Source organism: Lepeophtheirus salmonis, chromosome 7, assembly GCF_016086655.4.
Source record: "Lepeophtheirus salmonis chromosome 7, UVic_Lsal_1.4, whole genome shotgun sequence".
NCBI lineage: Eukaryota > Metazoa > Arthropoda > Copepoda > Siphonostomatoida > Caligidae > Lepeophtheirus > Lepeophtheirus salmonis.
This window is the reverse complement of record NC_052137.2, coordinates 24,478,612-24,498,370: the sequence shown is the minus strand read 5'-3', so window position 1 is coordinate 24,498,370 and position 19,759 is coordinate 24,478,612. Positions and strand designations below refer to the sequence as shown.

The window sequence follows — 19,759 nt, the reverse complement described above, 5'->3', positions numbered from 1 at the left end:
TTCGTCTATTCATAGATGCAATTCTCGAGGTTATTATTATTTGATTATTAATTATAATTAATTACTATCAAATTGCTGTGTTTTATTTTGAATAAAGGATGAGTCTTTTTAAGAGAAATAAAAGTATTAATTAAACAACTATTAATTTTTGTGCTGTCTTTTAAGAACTAAGACTTCTTTTTCTCATCGATTTTACAAATGCCTTTAGGGTTATTTCCTGTTACTACAATATGAATACTCACGTTTTACGTTATGTTTGAGTACACCTCTGAAGTCATCAGCTCTTGGTTTAATAGTTAAATGAGTCAATGCATAAGCCTCTCCACATTGATTCCGTGCTATCACCTCCACCTTTCCACCATCAATATCTCGACATTTTGGGATGTCAAAATGCCACATGCCATCATAGACCAACTTATGTTTGCTACCCTGAATAGTATAAACAAATATATTGATCAATGTACAGGGAATTTTTTTCTTTCAAAGGGTAGAAATGTTTGATTTACATTAATAACAGTATGCCCATTGAGGAGCCACATGACTCGTGGCTTAGGATAACCCGTTACACGACAGCAGAAACGAGCCCAGTCCCCTTCTTGTACTTCTTGAGGCTCTGGTTTAGTGACGAAACAAGGCTTAAAGTTCTCAATTTCAGATTCGATTAGTTCCGGTGCACGCTGCCATCCAGATTCCATTGCACGGATTTTTTCAATACTTTCCATTCCTCTGGGCAATTGGGATTCGAAAATAATACCAGGCTTTCCAGATGTCTTGATAATAGCACGAGTTTCGTCCATTCCATAAAGATTACTGGCCTTGCAAACATATTCTCCTGAATCTTCTGGATACACCCATCCAAAGTTCATTGCAACATAACCAAAATCGAAAATGGGTGTAAATCTGTTCTCTGTTTCAAAAAAGTGTATATAATTAACACAAGAACAAGCTGTCTAACGTGTTTACTTACTGAATGGTAATGGTTTTCCATTGAAGAACCATTCAACTTTCATATTTGGATCTCCAACAGGGGCTAATTGACACTCGAATTTGGCAGATTGCATTTCCATTAAATCTGTTATACTCTTAATAAGAGTAACGAATCTAGGAGGTTGTCTCTTTTCTGCATCGTAGACATCTTCTTCAGTGAGGCGCATCTCTTGGGAATACTTTTGCATGGATGCCTCCATTTGGACATAGTAGTCGGATTTTTTCATTCCCTTTGGTGTTTGTTGTTCCAATTGAATTGCGGGAAGTTGCTTACATTTAAGTGTACATTTGGTAATGTCTTCTCCAAGGGCATTACTCGCTTTACATACATATTCTCCCTCGTCCTCAGGATAGGCATACAAAATATCTAGAGCTACGTATCCAAACTCATGAGTAATCCTGAAGCGATGTCCTGAGCTTAGTTCCTTGTCGTTGAAATACCATTTGACATCTAATTTTGGATCGTGTTTAGGTTCAACTCTACAATTGAAATGAGCGGGCTCTCCTTCACCAACAGCTCTTGACTCGAGTTGAGTAATAAATTTTGGGACTGTTATCTCAGTCTCTGGTTCTATTTTACTTTGAACTTTACCCTTCTCAAGCTCCTTCAAATGGTCCATACTCATGCCTGGTGGTAATTGGGAATCCAAGTTAATGTCTTTCAGACTCTTAACTTGTAGAGTAGCTCTACTCTCAGCAACACCAAATTTATTGCTGGCTCGACAGATGTAGGTTCCAGAGTCTCTTTTGAAGGTCCAGTCAATATCCAGAACAATGAAACCAAAGTCACTAAGTGTGTGGATACGAGATCCAATAAAAATAGGACTGTCTTCATGGAACCACTCGATTTTCATTGATCCATCTCCAACAGGCTCAACACGACAATCAAAATGTGCTGCTTGACCTTCAACAAGAGTGATTTCCTTGATTTGTGTGACAAATTTGGGAGGATGTCCGGGTACCTCTTCAATTAAAGGTCCTTCTCCACGCTTCCAACGTCTTTCTTCCAATTTCTGAATGGATTCAGCTCCAGAACGGAAGGTTCTGGGTACTTGAGGGTCTGTTATTATGGATTGTTTGCTTTTAACTGTGACATTGCAGGAAACACTTGCTTCACCATGCTTATTTGTTGCTTTACATGTATAATTCCCAGAGTCTCTTGTTAAAACATTGGCAACTTCCAGGATCACAAAACCAAAGTCATTAATTGTTTTGATTCGCGAGCCAGCACTTAATTGTTTTCCATTATGGTACCATTCTACTCTCATACTAGGATCATTGACTGGAGTTATACGTGTTTCAAAATGAGCAAGAGAGTTTTCAGCTAAGAGGAGATCTTGAAGATTTACCAAAAACTCTGGTGGATTTCCAAGATCATCAGAGATGATTGGAGCATCACGCATTTTGCCTGAAGGTGGAGGAGAAGAAAGTATGTTTAGAAATTATCAATAGACGGGTCATAAGTCAAATACGCACCTAATCCTTCAAGATGTGCAATTTTGTCAATTGCGCCTTCCATGCCCTTAGGAAGTTGAGAATCCATGATGAGATTTCTTTTACCGGAGCACTTTAATGTGGCAGTTGTCACAGCCTCTCCAAGAGAATTCTTTGCTTTACACATATATTCACCAGAGTCTTCTGGATAAACAGGAGATATTTCGAGAATGACAAATCCAAAATCACAGAATGTTCGGATTCTGGATCCAGCTTTGAGAGCTTTGCCGTTCCAGAACCATTCGATTTGAAGATTAGGATCATCAGTAGGAACAACTCTACCCTCAAAATGAGCACTCTCAGCTTCCTTGAGATCTTCAATATTATGAATTGGCACAGTGAATCTAGGAGCACTTCCTGAAGAAAAGGTTGAAGAGGTCTTGTATTGGAATTTAGCACTTGATTCCAAATGACTAATATGCTCTAGAGTTGATTCTTTCAAATCCCCAGGTACTTGTGGTGTAAGGATAAGATTTGATCTAGCCGCGCATTCAATTGTACCCTTTGTAACATCTGAACCAAACATATTTTTCGCACGACATTCATAGAGACCTTGATCTTCTTCATAAGTGTAAAGAATATCCAGGATAACAATGCCGAAATCGTGGAAAGTTCTAAATCTGTGTCCTGTAGAAAGGGGTTTTCCGTCCTTGAACCACTCAATCTGATTAATAATGAAAAAATGAAAAAAAAAATTGTTTGGATAGTCATGAATATTTACAGTGAGATTTGGATCTTCTGCAGGTGAAAGCTTGGCCTCAAAATGTGTACTTTGACCCTCGGAAATTGAAATTTTCTCACAAATTTGGGTCACAAACTTTGGAGGGTCCTTTACCTCCACAGTGGCGTGATCGGAAGTATTCGTTTCTAAAATTGGTGATAAAGTACATATTTAGACATCAACTTCTGAAAATTATTCATGCATGGCATTCAAAACCAAACCATTTAGAATAAATATCTAAGTGGTTTCATTTGGTCGAACAAAAAAAAAGTTGTTTTTTTTTGAGCATGCATGAAAAAGGTCATGAAAAGTAATTGAAACACTTCAAATTAGTAAAAAAAATGATATAATCAAACTTCACTCATAAAAGAAGGTGTAAGTAATGGTTAATTTTTAAAGAATCAATTCCATACCGGTCTCAAGATTCTTGATTTTTTCAAGAGAGCTAGGTTGTAGTGAGTCATAGTATACACCACTTCTAGCTTCACAGGCGACTGTAGCAGTCGTTGTGTCCTCGCCGTATCTTAAAATTGATTTAGTATATATTTAATAAATTGAAAGTTCATACTAATCAAGTTTGAGTTGAAAGGTTTTTGATCTACTCAATACTTACTTATTGTATGCACGGCACTTGTAAATGCCTGAGTCACGAGAATCAACACCTGAAATATCCAAAGTCACAAATCCGAAATCACAGATAGTTTTTAATCTAGAAGAGTGTTGTATGGGTTTATCATTGAATGTCCATTCAACTTTGAGCTCCGGGTCATGTACTGGAGTTAGTTTGCACTCAAAATGAACGGAGTCACCATCTTTAAGATGAGTAACATCCTAATAAAAAATTTGGAATAAAACAAAAACAAAAAGGAAGAATAAAAGATAAGGAAAGGGATAAATGTGGAGCCATACTTTAATATGAGATGTAAATATGGGAGCTTCAGAAGATACATGACTTTGAGAAGTAAGTTTCATGTCTAAACTATCTGAGCCATATTTGTTTGAGGCACTGCAGACGTATGTTCCGAAATCTCTACGAGATAAATTTTTTATTTCTAGGATTGCCATTCCGAATGACAAAACTTTGATTAATCTGGAGCTTTCTTCAACGGGTCTACCATCATGTGTCCATTCTAATTTAATTGTACCGTCCTTTGTAGGCTCAACCCGTGCTTGGAATAGGGCATTATCACCTTCGGAGGCGGATACATCGAAAAAAGGTGTGACAAATTTAGGAGCAGTCCCTGATTCTTCCTCCTTTTCTTGATCCTCATGGATACAATAATCCTTTCCCATTATATTTTTCTCAAATTCAGCAATGGCATCCAAGCCTGCCTTTCCCTTTGGGTGTTTTACTCCCAAGTCAAGTCCTTCAAGGCCCTTACATTTGATTGAAGTAAAAGTTGTGGCTTCACCATAAGCGTTTTTGGCATTGCACGTATAAACTCCTTCATCTCGTGCAGATAAATCCTCTACTACAAGCACAACTTGTCCAAAATCAACACTTGCTTTGGTCCTGGAACTGAGAGAAATTGGAACACCATTTTGATACCAAGTTATATCAAGGTTCTCATCCTTTCTAGGCTCTACAAAAGCTTCTAATCTAAAAGCTGTTTCGGACTCCCTTACGACTATTTCTTTTGGCAACGGTGTAGTGAAAACTGGACTTTGTTGGTCGAATGAAGTCTTGATAGGATTGACTGATAGTGTTCCAGAAGATGTAACTTTTCCTTCCTTATTCGATACAACACATTGAATAACACCAGAGTCTGACTGTAAACAATCTTTGACATCTAAACCAGCATGACCAAGGCTTTGTCGGGTCTCAAAACGAGAAGCTGCTGGGATAGGCTTTCCATTAAGAAGCCAATCTATAGAAAGCATTCAATTCCTTTATCATCATGTAAATGCCATTTATAATTATATTATTACCTATTTTAAGAGTAGGGTCTCGACTTGGCTCTATTTGACAACTAAACCTTGCTGTGTCTTGCTCAGCACAGGTTACGTTATTCAAGTGTTCAATAAATGTTGGGCTTGTATACGTTTTTTCTGCAGTTTCTTTTTTTACTTTTTGAGCCTCAAGACTCTTAATTTTATCTAAAGCTGATGGATACTGAGATTGACCTGATATTGTACTGCTCTCTGTTAATAATGGAGTATTTAAATTAAAAGATGACACTCACACAAAAATGTCAAATAATAAAATGAAAAAAAAAGTAAAAAAAAAAGGCAAATGAATTGTCTTGAATTTCAATTTGCTAAAAAAAATATATATTTGTTATTTACCTTCAACCTTGATTTGAGTGGTTGATACAGCTTCTCCAAGTTTATTGATTGCCTTACAAGTATACAAGCCAGAATCTGAGCCACGAACACCATTAATATATAGCTGTACATGTCCAAAATCCAGAGTTGTTTTGATGCGTGAGCCACAAGATAGAGATTTTCCATTAAATTCCCATTCAACTTTAAGGTCAGGATCATTTCTTGGCTCAATTGAGGCCTCAACATGAACATTTTGAGCTTCAGCGATAGAACCAATGTCCTTTAGAGGTTGCATGAAAACTGGTGGTTGAGCGATGATGGAGTCATCCATGCTCTTTTTCTTTTGGTTCTTTTGAGCTTCCAACTGCTCTATTCTCTTGAGGGAATCCGGCTGTAGAGCATCTCCCATAATTCCAGATTTGTCACCTACTCTTAGAGCAAAGGAAGTAGATGCCTCTCCAGCAAAGTTTTCTGCTTTAATGGTGTACATTCCTGAGTCTTCTGGGATGCAAGAATCAATATCCAGGGTAACAAACCCAAAGTCATGTGTGGCTTGAATTCGAGATCCTGTGTTCAAATTTTCTCCATTTTTGAACCATGTAAATTTTAAGTTAGAATCTCCGAGAGGAACAACTCTGCATTCCATATGTGCTCTTTGACCTTCAAGTACTTCAGGAGTACCCGTTAGTGTAGATACAAAAGTAGGTCGTTCAAATTTAGATTCTTGTTCGGAGATTTGATGTCTAAGTTTTGAGGACTCCAATGCAGTGATTTTTCGCATTCCTTCAGGATGTTGTGAGTCTAAGATTAAGGATCCTTTACTCATAACTTTGATTGTTGCCGTTGCAGTTGCCCCACCTAGAGAATTGATTGCACGGCATTCATAGATCCCAACATCAGACTCCCTTAGGCCTTTTATATCCAATGATACAAATCCAAAATCATGTAAAGTATTGATTCGAGACCCTGAAAATATTTATTCAATAGAAACACTACGTTGAGGTTGGCACAAAATGTTACCTGTTGATATTAGTTGTCCATCCTTGAACCACTCAACACGCAGAGAAGGATCACCAATGGGAATAAGTCTAGCCTCAATATGAGCATTTTGGCTTTCTTCTTTTTCAACATTCAACAAACCTTGAGTGAATACTGGCTTTTGGAAAGTGACTAACTCCTCATTTTTATCACGTTGCTTATGTCTTTCAAGCTCTTTGATCTTTTCAAGCCCCTCTGGTCTTTGAGAAGAAACATCCAAAGAATCCCTTCCAGAGATACTCAAATTGATTTTAGATTTGACTTCACCATGCTTGTTGTATATTCTACAAATGTATTCACCCGCATCATCAACAACTAACTGGGCAATGTCAAGAGCAACGTAGCCAAAGTCACAAAGACTATGGATACGAGATGCTTGCTTAAGGGCTTTTCCGTTGTGAGTAAACTCAATTTTGAGATTTGTATCATTGATGGGCTCCACTTGGGCCTCAAAGTGGGCATTTTGTCCTTCAGTTAAAGTGGTTTTCCCCTAATTAACAAATATATAAAAAATATCAAATTATTTCACAATATGAAAAACCGAATGAACTAACCATCAATTCAGTTATGAATCTGGGGGGACCAGATGGTGTCTCAACAACTTGAAGCTTGGTTTGATGGCTCCTGGACTCCAAATGTTGGATTTTCTGCCAACTCTCAGCATGCTGAGAATCAAGGAGCAAGGACTGTTTACCAATAACACTAACAGAGCATGTGTTTACAGCCTCTCCTAATTTATTGCTAGCTTTGCACATGTAAGTACCACTGTCCTCTGGGTAAGCATAAAGGATATCCAGTGCTACGTATCCAAAGTCGTGAGTCATTCTGAAACGATGTCCCGTACGAATGGCTTTTCCTCCAACGAACCATTCAACTATCAAGTTGGGATCGTTGACAGGTTCAAGTCTGCATTCTAAATGTACATGTGCTTGTTCAGGTACAGCATCGGCATTGTTGAGTGGGGTTGTAAAAACTGGTTTTGTGTATTGGGCATCCCCTTCAACGTGTTTATAGTCTGGCTTATTTTCAAGGTTACGAAGATGAGTGAGTCTATCTCTGTCCATGGTATCTAAGAGTAGGGATGCTTTTCCTTGAACAGACAGATTACAAGAAATTGAATCCTCTCCAATAGCATTTTTAGCAATGCATGTATAATTTCCATTATCCTCTGGATAAGCATATAAAATGTCCAAAGCGACAAAGCCAAAATCATATGTGGTTCTGAATCGATGACCTTGAGGAATAGGCTTTCCATTGCAATACCATTCAACCTAAATATTGATGTATAATTAATAGCAAATATTGTGAAGTTTAATTTATGATGTTTTCATACTCTCATATTGGCATCGTTAACGGGAGTTAAAGTCGTCTCAAAATGAGCAGGTTGACCTTCTTCTAAATTAAGATCTTTGAGAACATGTCCGAACTGAGGAGCTTCAGTGATAATGACTTCCTGATCATCCATTCTTCTCCTCTTAGACTCCAAATATTTGATTTTTTCGAGAGCATCTGTATGCTCACTGTCCAAAAGTAATCCACTACGAGCTGGAAAAGTACATTTAAATGTTATTATAATGGCTGATCAAGTATTAAATATCATAACTTACAGCTAACTTTGAAATCAATATGTGACTCAGTCATTCCTAAAGCATTTGTAGCCCTTAAAGTATAGGTTCCCGAGTCCTCTGGATAACAGCCTAGAATATCTAAAGCAGCAAAGCCAAAGTCATATGATGTTTTCCATCTATTTCCAAAAGGAAGAGCCTTTCCATTGTGATACCATTCAACTTTGAGAGATGGATCTGGGTAAGGCTCAATCCGGCATTCCATATGAATGTTTTGCCCCTCAATAAGCTCTGTTTTTCCTTGAAGAGGAACCACAAAGACAGGAGCACTTTGAACGGCGTCTTCCTCCATTACATGAGATACATACTTCTTTTGCTCAAGAGATGCTATTTTTTGTAGAGCATCTTCATGCATCGTTTCTCCCATGGGTCCATGTTGTGCAGACATAATTTGCATTGTAGCAGACGTGGTTGTTTCTCCAAGTGTATTAACAGCTCGGCATGTATAGGTTCCACTGTCCTCGGGTCTAGTGTATTTCAAATCCAATGCAACAAATCCGAAATCATGAAGTGTTGACATTCTGTTTGATGCTTGGATGGGTTTTCCATTATGCAGCCAATCAACTCTAAGTTTAGGATCTCCAATGGGCACTAATTTAGCTTCAAAATGAGCAGATGTTCCTTCTAAAAGAACCAAGTCCTTCATCACACTGGTAAAGGATGGGATTTGCGTTGTTAATCCTTCTTCCTGGGTTTGAGCAACACGAGCTTGTTCTAGATGATGAATCTGGTTCATAGCTCCTTCATGCAAAGTATCTTTGATGATCGTTTCCTTCATTTTAACCACCAATGAAGCAGAGTTCACTGCCTCTCCAAGTCTATTAATAGCACGGCAAGTGTAGGTTCCAGCATCGTCAGGATGAGCTTGCATAATATCCAAGGAAACGAATCCAAAATCTAATCCCTCCTTGATACGGTTGGCTGGAGTTAGAATAACCCAATTGTAATTGATTTCCTTCTATATGAAAATTAACAGGAAGTTTACCTTGTTTGATGGGTTGACTATTAAGGAGCCATTGAACTTTTAGAGTGGGATCGGAGACAGGGATAATTCGACACTCAAAATGTGCCCTTTGTCCTTCCTTGATTTCTACACTTTTCATTGAGGTTGTGAAAACTGGAGCCTGCGTTGTTGTTTCTTCCTCAATTTGATGTTTGCCCGCCATTTTTCTTTGTTCCAACATTTCAAATTGGGATAATTCATTTGATGTCTCGGATATAATTTGCTGCCCACCTATAAGATATGAGGTATTTTTTTAAATAAGATAAAAAAAATCGTTCAAGCAAACAAGATGAATCGGATATTGAGAAGGTACATACACACATGCATTTCTTTCAAACTACCCAATAACAGAACATTAATTTCATGCTTAAAACACGTAAAATGTATATTAATAATTATTTTAGATCTCCAAGAAATATTTTTCATAAAAGAAATATGAAACAATGAAGAAGTCAGATCAATATGTATATACATTGATGTAGAAAGAAACATGTAAAGACTTAGATCATGCAATATCATAATTGCTAGCCTATCATCATGCATTTGACTCTTACTTTTACAGCTTAACATAGCTTGACATTCACAAGTTCCGGCTAAATTAGTGGCTCTGCATGTATAAGTCCCAGAATCTTCAGAAATAAGACCTACAATGTCAAGGGCAACATAACCAAAGTCATGAATAGGTCTAAATCTATGGCCTATTGTGATGGGGCTTCCATTTTTGAACCATTCTACAGACAGGTTTGGATCTGTGATTGGCTCTAATTTGGCTTCAAAGTGAGCATTTTTCCCTTCAGAAATATTTGTTACATTCTTAGGCTGTGAAACAAAGCGCGGGGACTCTAAAAATTGATCCAACTCCTCTTCAAGATCCCCATGTTTGTGACTCAATCGAGCTGCAGATCTTTGTTCTAATAAATTTAGTCTTTGAAGGTTTTGAGCAGTTTTGTGGTCCATACCTATCTCAGTTGTTGCTATATTTGGATATTAATCCATCATTATTTTAAACTCATTAACAATCGACAAATAAATCATAAATGCATACTTTAAAAATATTCCAAGTATTACGTACTATGATACGTAATAAAAGACAGTAAGTAAGAAATGTACATATCTAATAAAGTAATTAAAAAAGCCACATAGAATGGGAATAAATTCTTACGTGAAACTTTAACAGTTGCAGAGGTCTGTGCTTCTCCATATGCATTACGAGCAGTGCAGGTGTATAAACCACTATCCTCGGGATACACTGACAATAAATCAAGAGCAACATAGTCAAAGTCATAGGCTGGTCGAATTTTGTGACCTTAAAAAGGAATAAAAGTGTGAGCCAAATTAATTTACGGCTTTCTTAATTTGATGTACCTGATTTGAGAGGTTTTCCATTCACAGTCCATTCTACTTGCATAGTGGAGTCTCCAGTAGGGAGAAGACGGGCCTCCAAATGAACATTTTTTCCTTCTACAATATCAATATTATGGAGATTTTTGACAAAATTAGGAGGTTGTTTGGGTTCACTTTCTTCCACTATTTTTTGTTGAAACTTCTCCGAAGATTCTAAATAGCTAATCTGTTGCATAGCAGCTTCATTCTCAGTCTCAGTGATGATGCTATTTTTTGTATGAACTTCAACATTAGCGCTGGTGTGTGAAGAGCCCAATTGATTTGTAGCTTTGCAAGTATAAACACCTTGATCTTGAGCATTCACTCCTATGATATCCAAGGCGATGAATCCAAAGTCATTGTAGGTTTTGAATCTGGACCCAACTGTAAGGCTCCTTTCATTAAAGAACCATTCCACTTTCATTGTTGGATCTCCAATTGGCTCTAAGCGTGCTTCCAAGTGAATGTTCTGCCCTTCTAAAACAGGTTGAGGATTTTGAAGAGGTGTTCGGAAGGCAGGAGCAGAGGTACACAATCTCTCAGTTCCTTGGCTGACTGTTGTGTGCTGTTGTTTCATTTCAAATTTCTTGGTTTCTTCAATAGTGCGTGCATGAATCGTGGAATGATCAACACTATCAGCATGAGTGTCCACTCGAAGCTCAACATCCGTCTTTAGTTCCCCTAAAGTATTTTTGACAATCAGAGAATATACTCCAGCATCCTCTTTTTTGACATCTAAAATATCAATTGCAACATAACCAAAATCACAGAATGTTTGAATTCTGCTAGATGCAGAAAGAGAAACGCCATTGTGAAGCCATTCGACCATCAATTTGGGATCATTTTGTGGTTCAATTCTACATTCAAAATGAGCTCTTTGTCCTTCTAAGATAATGTTTGTACCCTTTAATTGGCTTACAAATTGAGGAACTGATGTGGTCTCGTGTTGAGCAAAGGTTGTAGATGCAGACTTCTTGCTTGTTTCCATTTGTTGTATACTTGACCAGGATTTACTTTGGAATTCAGGATCTACCCTGCTAGATGTCGTTAGAGAAGCTGATGTTTCAACATTTCCTTTTCCATTATAAGCAGTGCAAGTATATCGACCAGCATCGAGTGCAGTAACTTGTTTGATCGTAAGAGCGACATAACCGAAATTAAAGAAAGATGTGATCCTTGAGCTTGCTTCAACTAGTTGTCCGTCTTTTCTCCATTCAACTCTCATGGTATGATCTCCCATTGGTTCCAATCTGGCTTCGAAATGGGCAAATCCTCCTTCACGAATATCAACTTGATCCTTAAGCTGAGTTTTAAACTCTGGTGGTGAGGCGGGCTCAACAATGGAGTCCAAACGCTTGATACTCTTTGAGGATTGATACTCCTCTAATTGTTGAACTTTTTCTATGTATTGCTGTTGTTCATTGATACCAGTCGATGCTGTCAAATCTTGAGTGATTTTAACTTGAAGTGTAGAGTTAGTAACAGCCTCTCCAGTAATATTTGTAGCCCTGCAAGTATATGTTCCTGCATCCTCAGATCTTACGCCATTTATATTCAAGGACACATAACCAAAGTTGAAAATGGTTCCAATTCTAGAGCTAGCAGTGATTGGCTTTCCATCTTTAAACCATTCAATTCTCATGGTATGGTCCGATACAGGGTTGATTTGAGCTTCTAAATGAACATTTGAGCCCTCAAGTTTCTCTCCCACGCCAACCAATGGCTTTACAAATTCTGGTTTGGGAGGGGGAGGCTCTTTGATTTCCTGAACTACGGTAGAGGTTGCCATTCGGTTTTCCACATGTTGTGTAGCAGATCTAAACTCTGTTTCCATCTCCTTCCTTTGCCTTACCATGAGTTGTGATGAGCAATGTGCAGTGCCTCCCTCATTCTTGATCACACAAGTATATTCACCGCAATCGCTTGTTGTAGAATTAAGCATATCAAGAGATACAAATCCAAATTGGCAAGTGGAATTCATTCTTGAGCCTAGATTAATCATTTAAAAAAGATACTCTTTTTTATCCAGTAAAGTTTTGTGAAATATTCATGGATACAAAAAATTCAAAATACTCCCAAAATTACAATATTACTCTACTTACTAGATGGAATAGGATTTCCATTGAAGAACCACTCAACAGTAAGAGAGGGATCTCCCACTGGAGATATTTTTGCATCAAAACGGATCTTGTCCCCTTCATTAATGGTCAAATCGTGAAGGGGAGTGACAAATGTTGGTTGTCCAAACTTTTGCTCCATTTCCATGGGTTTTTTATGTGGCTGGGATCGTTCAACATGCTTTAAATAAATAACTTCTGGTTCATTTTGAGGCCTAGTGAAGAAGATAAAAAGAAAAAGAAATTAGAAGCAGAAAATAAATTTGTATATACATATAGAGGCAATTTTTTATTTTATTTTTAGAACATCATGCAATAACTTTTTCGTACTCCGGCTCTAGTCTTCTTCCAATGGGTCTTTCAAGTCTATAACTCTCTTCATGTTGATGAAATCCTTCAAAAGTTGTTTCATGTGGAATATTTATAAGGATTCTTGCTCTTGTTATAGCAGATCCCTTAGCATTAAATGCAGAGACTTGATACCAACCGTCATTTTGTTTTGCTGTGTTTGTTATATGGACCGCAGAGCCTCCATTATTATCGGCGGCTATAGTAACATTTCCTCCTGATTGGAGAGCAATACCATCCTATACATGATCATTAAAATATATACATAATCAAAACAAAAAACAAGGGATAAAACACTTCAAACAGAATGTACCTTTAGCCATGAAAGACGTGGGATGGGCTCCCCCACAGCTTTTACAGATAGGGTTATTGTTTGACCAAGCTCAAATTTGCAATTTTGAAGTTTTTGCACAAAATTAGGAGAGGAAGTCTCGGCTTTGGATTTGACCATCAAGTTACACTATTTTTGGATTAACACACACACAAAGAAGAGACAAAAGAAATACGTACGTTAGAGGTCATAGGCTTAAACATATATGCCTCCTCAACACAAAAGCAAACTGGTATGACTTTTCTCAAAATTTATCTTATATTTCTATAATTAAATTATTTTGTTAAATCCTTTGGAGACACTCTAAATGACACGTAGAGTGCATTCCAATTATTAAAAAAAAGATATGATATATTATATTTGAAAGGTTCTATCGGATCTAAACAACATTTCAACATTAGTAATAAAGACTTTAGACTATAGTTAGTATTCCTACGTATCTCAGTCCATCCCAGAAATAGGGATATAAAGGCCATATTTACACTTAATTAGTCAATTTAAATATTGGCTCGTTTACAATTGATTGATAATTTCACATTTCTTGATTTCTGTTTAAGATTGCTTTTGTGTTGATAAGCCACATATATCAATATGTCATAAGTATGAGAAAATAAAAAGTAGGTAAAACAAAAAAGAAACCTGGAAAGTCGATTGTCCACTCCTATTGGTGGCAATGCATCGAATGGTTCCTGCATCTGAGAGTCTGACAGAGGTGAATAAGAGTGTGTGACACCCAGTTTCATTAATTAACATCTTGTGAGAGTCATCTTGCACGAGGGGAAGGTCGGAGCTCAAGTACCACTTCAAGTCTGGAGCAGGTCTTCCTGTGACTCGAGCATAGACACGTACTTGGTCCCCTTCCATAGCCTCTAAATCACTCGAACAATGAACAAATTTTGGGACAAAGGATTGATCCTCATCTGCATGATTCCTATAGATTTGTGTGCGAGGTGGAATCATTGAGAAGTAATGGTTTTTTAGAAAAGGGAAATAAAAAATATATTGAAAGTCAAGCATGAGAGGCGTTGCAGGAAGTGTACTCCAGGGGCTAACCCCCCCCCAAAAAAAAAATTAAGGAATTTTACTTTATGCATTTTTTTTCCAAAATTAATTTTGTTGAAAAAGATATGGATTATTGAAATCTCTTTTAAAAAAAATATATATTTTTTGTGAACAGTTTCGAATTTTTGGAATTTTTTTTTCAAAAAATCTTATATTTGAAATTTTTTTTTGAATAACTGGGAATTTTTGGAATTCATAGGTCCAAAAAATTTTATATTTGAATTTCCTTTTTTCCATTTTTCAAGAATGTAATATTTGAAATTTAATTATTTATAAATAGCTATGGATTTCTGAATAATTTTTCCAAAAAACAGCTGTAGATTTTTGAAAAAAAATTCTACAAAATTAAGATATACATTTTTTTATTTTTAAATTCAATATTTTAATTTAAATTCCAAAATCCAAACTCTTCCCCAAATATAAACAACCTTGCTGACGCCCCTCAGAAGGAAAAAAGTACGTCTTAGTATACTTATTACTTTCATTTGAAGAGCAAAAAAAAAAAACCAAGACAAACGAAAAGAAAAAGGAAGAAAAACCCCGATGACCGTACTTACATAACTTGTTTTTGATGTTGAGCGTTGAATTGGTTCATGGATGAAGAAGACGTTTGCTGAACAGAGGACATCTGATGAGAACTTGATTGAGTGGATGAAGACATTTGAGCTACTAGTAAGATGCAGAAAATAAATTCAAATGTACACAAAGAAATTATAGCGTCTACAGTATTATATATGTACTATATTTTTTTTGGAGGGGAGGGTCTTGATTTTTGAAATTTTTATAAATAAATCTATCACTCTTCACAAAAAAATTTAATTTTTGGAAAAACTTCAAATATTAAATTCTTGTAAAATGTAAAAAATTGTAAAGAAATTACAAAAATCTATAGCTATTCACGAAATATTAATTTTTTCAGAAAAAAATTCAAAAATTAAATTAATTATAATTTAATTTGTATAAAAATTTAAAAATATTGAATTTATAAGAAAAAAAAATTAAAAATCCATAGCCATTCACAAACTTTCTCTAGAAAGAATTCAAAAATTCATACCTATGCGCAAAAAAATAATTTATATGGAAAAAATTCAAAATTTAATATCTAAAACTTTTTGTAGAAAAGTTCCGAATATTGAATTTTTAAGAAATAAAATTAAAAATCCATAGCTATTCACAATAAATGACTTTCTTCAGAAGGAATTCAAAAATCTATAGCTATTCGCAAAAAAATAATTTATATGGAAAAAATTCAAAATTTAATATCTAAAATTTTTTGTAGAAAAGTTTCAAAATTTAATATCTAAAATTTTTTGTAGAAAAATTTAAAAATATTGAATTTATAAAAAAAAAAATTAAAAATCCACAGCTATTTACAAAAAAAAAAAAAATCCTCAAATTGGGGTTTGTGGCGAGAAAATAGATTCAATCCCAACCTTGTTGACTACTATAAGATGCAGACTGCTGAAAAGAAGCAGAACTGCTGTGCTGTTGCACCATGTTTTGCTGACGCATCATGGTGTTTTGCTGTTGCATCGTGTTCTGTTGTTGCATATTATTTTGTTGATGCTGTTGTTGCATATTATTTTGTTGATGCTGTTGTACGATATTTTGTTGGTGCTGTTGAGCCATGTTTTGTTGGTGTTGTTGCATTATGAATTGTTGTTGAGTTTGATGTTGCTGTTGAACTTGTTGTTGTTGCACCATTTGGACCTGCTTGTTACTTGAGCTTTTGTGGAGTTTTTGTCCAGACCGACTTTTCTTTACAGCTTTTGTGGCCTCAGGGGATATGTAGACCGTGCAAATAGCTTCACCATAAGGATTCAGAGAAGTACATGTGTATTCCCCCTCATCACCAGGTCCTATGCACTTAATTAAGAGGGAGACCTTTCCAGACTCTTCATCATACATCATTTGATGTTTCTCATTTCCTAAAGACGGTTAAAGTACATTTGATTTGCAAACATTATATATATATATATATTAGGACTGATACGGTATGGGATTGTACTGCGACTCGGTTCAGAACGTTTTTACCCTCGTTGGCGTACGGACACATATAATCTCATATTAAATATTTTGATATAATTAAAATTTGGGTTTTTTCTTATGATTCTTTATTTGGTTTATACCGGGTGGTCCATTGAAATCTAAACACTTACTAATTCAATAATTAATGAAGGTTGAGTGAGTGAAATTAATTCATATTTAGATATATTAAAGCATAAACAATAAATTACAAAACATAACATTAAAAAAAAAAACCTGAACTCTGTAGCTTACGTACAAGTCGATAAAATGGCACTTGAACGTGACAGACAAATTTCAACTTACGCACTCCAAGCAGTTTGGCGTCTCAAGGAATACCGTCTACAACGTCAGCAAGTCTGAAACGTTGAAGAGGAAAAAGGGTTCTGTCAATAATGCCAAACTGGAGTAAAAAGGAAACATATCAGGGTTTCAAACCAGACTGTCAAGAGAGCTATCCAAAATATAGTTAAGTGTCTCCAGAACCACTGTCTACACCGTCAGTAAGTCCGAAACGTTGGAGAGGAAATGGGTTCTGTAAAAAATGACAAGTTGGAGCTTGTGGAGTTAAAGAAAAAAGTCCAGGGCAATCCCCTCAAGTACATGAAGGCCCATGCAAGAGATATTGGGGTTTCACAACAGACTATCCAGAGTACTATAAAAAAGTGGCTGGAAAGAGCCTTAAGATTTCTTTTGAACTCTTTTTTGAAACTTTGCCCCCCCTATAGGCTAGATCCCCATCTCTTTGAGTACACTCAATTGGGTGTATGTCGAGGGAAAGTTCCGGAGTGTTCGTCACCCAAACACTAAGCCCCTCAAATCCACTGTCAGCCAGTAGTTGCACGTTATGGCAGAGAACTACATCCACAGTGGATTTCAGGCCTTTCTCCTTTAACCCATCAACTTCACTAGACCTTGCAACTACAGATGCATCTGTATCAAGCTAAATAAGTTTGTCGACAGATGGCGATATTGTGACTGCTAATTGCTCTTGTTTATTACTAAAAAAATGTAGAAATGCTCATCTTTTTACAAAAAAATTATATATATTCCTGAATAGTTGTGCAATATAACCCGAGTATATTATATATCAACTTTTTTTTTGGAGAAGTTGAGTATGATTAGGAATAATTTATTTAATCAGAAAATAAATTATCAAACAATACAATATCGAAAAAACTTCAAAACTACCGCGAAGGTTTTACCAAAACGTGGGTTTAGCCTACCGTTCCATCCCTAATGTATATATATAATAACAATGGTCACAAAAAAAAAAGGAAAAAAAGAAAACCTTTCATTTGGAGTCCTTTTCTTGTCCAAATGACTTGTGGCTTTGGATTCCCCTTCACTTTCCCTTCAAATAAGGCATTCCCTCCTTGAGCAAAGCGAGCATTTCGAAATATCTCCTCAAACACGGGCGGAGAAGCTCCTTCGACATTGACAGCCATGATTCCTTATGACTAAATAAATAATACAATACTTAAAAATATATTTTTTTTAATTGAACAAAGATCTTAATATAAATAATAATTTGGGGAAACATATCTATCATTGCCAATTAGCTTAATTACTACTAAAAAAAGTATATAGTATACAAATACATGTATTCGTTATTGATGATTGATGCTTCAAATGAATGAATCTAATTTTGGCTAAATTAATGTTTTTCTTTGTTTATGGTGATATTTGTGTTTTTACAAAAAGGAAAAAAAAGAAATAAATAAATGATTACAATTTGCAAATTCATAGTAATAATAATTACTTGGCAATATTTTCAAGAAATTATATGTATATGAAAGCCAAGACATCATATTTTTTGGGTTCGTCATCCTCATTTGTAAGTATACGCCTCAGAATGAACAAAAATTTATTCAAAAATAAGATACTTTTTGCTCTTTTTTTTTTTTTTTTTTTTTTTTGAATATTTATGGAAAAGTTAAATATTTTCTCCTTTTTATATATTTTTGAAGGAATTACATTCTTTTTTAAACGGATACTCAGGAGTGAAGATTGACTTTCTCATGAGTTATAAATAGACGGAAAAAGTGTTTTAAGACCTTTTAATAAGAGATGAAATAATAAACATGTCTTACCTTGATATCTATATATGAATGGGTATCCCTTTAGAATATTTCTTTATTTTTTTCCCCTTCTAAAAAGGTATTTTCTTAAGACTTGAAGGAACAATGAATAAATAATATGTTTATATTAGAGCAAGGAATCAAACTCGAGTGCTGAATTAAAACTAATATATCAGGGGATAATTTGTCTATGATGGTCCTGGACAAGAGTGTGTTGTATTTATTTGATAACACCAATTATATTAGCCCCTGGAGTAAATTTCTAGAAGAAGGTGGAATGACTAAAATCAGTTTCTCCTTATTTTATTTTTTTTTCCAAAAAAAATAGAAGAGTTTATACTAAGTTGAGAAACTTTGGCCGTTGATAGTTGAAAAAGAGCGTGCCTTGCCATGGGCGTGTAAGCAAATGGGCCCAATTCCAAATACTTTTTATAGGTGGAACGACTGCTCCTTTTTTTTTACTTACTTGCTTTCACCTATTACATAAAATACTTTCCATGATATACTAGATATATTCTTTTTTCTGCTTTTACTCGAATAATATGAGAAATGCAAAGTTCCTTTGCTCGCATGATAAAGTTATTTTAACCTTTTAATCTTTTACAAATGATTCTAACTGGAGCTTCTTCTCATTATGAAAACTATGCAGGTTATTAATGAGGTACAAGAAAGGCTTGTCTGATACAAATGAGTGTTTCATATAACATAGCCATGATCTTCCGCGACATGCAAATGATAACATTTAAAGTAAATGCCAGGTATTATGTTTTTTGATAATTGCATAAGTGTTAGTGCTGAGATTCGGGTCGTTACGCAATTTTTGTAAAGTTTGGTCATATGCAGAGATGTAGTAACTCCGTCAGATCCAAAAAAAAAAAAAAAAATACTCGACATTGTTTGAACTCGAACTATGAAAACTCGATATATATATACGAGTCTCGAGTAATAAGTATCCAGTTATTTATTTTCGATACGAAAGGATTTCTAATAATTTCTGCAAAATACAAATAACTATTTCAAATTAAGGATAAGGATGTCGCCAAATTTATAATATTTTTATATAGGTAATTATCATAAAAATGATAGGATCAGCGCCATAATCTACAGATAATAATTATTATTCATGTTATAACTAGTTCTAAAGCCCGTCACACTATTACAATATATAACTGCATAGGCCAAAGGCCATGGACATTTATCTGTTACTTCGAATTGCTCTTTATTGATCAATCAAATGGCCTGCTAAAGAGGTAGAAGGGTCCTTCCAAGCCAAATAAAT

At 35.5% G+C, this 19,759-nt stretch overlaps 1 protein-coding gene across 22 annotated transcripts in view; it reads right to left on the bottom strand.

Moving 5' to 3' along the window:
• sls (sallimus) overlaps positions 1 to 18,987 on the bottom strand; it is a 54,902-nt gene extending 35,915 nt beyond the window's left edge. For 9 of the 22 annotated variants that reach the window (XM_040716142.2, XM_071890064.1, XM_040716147.2 and 6 more), the window contains exons 1-26: positions 18,493 to 18,987; positions 17,691 to 17,859; positions 15,808 to 16,302; positions 14,932 to 15,043; positions 13,952 to 14,243; positions 13,295 to 13,441; positions 12,964 to 13,220; positions 12,619 to 12,848; positions 10,499 to 12,505; positions 10,296 to 10,439; positions 9,688 to 10,107; positions 9,116 to 9,364; positions 8,113 to 9,051; positions 7,839 to 8,050; positions 7,060 to 7,776; positions 6,488 to 6,995; positions 5,489 to 6,433; positions 5,132 to 5,344; positions 4,112 to 5,070; positions 3,816 to 4,033; positions 3,616 to 3,725; positions 3,203 to 3,348; positions 2,464 to 3,145; positions 968 to 2,395; positions 507 to 907; positions 243 to 429 (exon numbers count right to left, since the gene is read on the bottom strand). In XM_040716142.2, coding sequence (XP_040572076.1) covers positions 243 to 429; positions 507 to 907; positions 968 to 2,395; positions 2,464 to 3,145; positions 3,203 to 3,348; positions 3,616 to 3,725; positions 3,816 to 4,033; positions 4,112 to 5,070; positions 5,132 to 5,344; positions 5,489 to 6,433; positions 6,488 to 6,995; positions 7,060 to 7,776; positions 7,839 to 8,050; positions 8,113 to 9,051; positions 9,116 to 9,364; positions 9,688 to 10,107; positions 10,296 to 10,439; positions 10,499 to 12,505; positions 12,619 to 12,848; positions 12,964 to 13,220; positions 13,295 to 13,441; positions 13,952 to 14,243; positions 14,932 to 15,043; positions 15,808 to 16,302; positions 17,691 to 17,847 — 12,175 coding nt within the window. In that variant the 5' untranslated portion in view covers positions 17,848 to 17,859; positions 18,493 to 18,987. Of the gene's footprint in view, positions 1 to 242; positions 430 to 506; positions 908 to 967; positions 2,396 to 2,463; positions 3,146 to 3,202; positions 3,349 to 3,615; positions 3,726 to 3,815; positions 4,034 to 4,111; positions 5,071 to 5,131; positions 5,345 to 5,488; positions 6,434 to 6,487; positions 6,996 to 7,059; positions 7,777 to 7,838; positions 8,051 to 8,112; positions 9,052 to 9,115; positions 9,365 to 9,687; positions 10,108 to 10,295; positions 10,440 to 10,498; positions 12,506 to 12,618; positions 12,849 to 12,963; positions 13,221 to 13,294; positions 13,442 to 13,951; positions 14,244 to 14,931; positions 15,044 to 15,807; positions 16,303 to 17,690; positions 17,860 to 18,000; positions 18,104 to 18,492 lie in introns of those variants that run through there. The other 13 variants (XM_040716143.2, XM_071890055.1, XM_071890053.1 and 10 more) reach the window with 13 other exon arrangements.
• Positions 18,988 to 19,759: the final 772 nt, after the last annotated feature.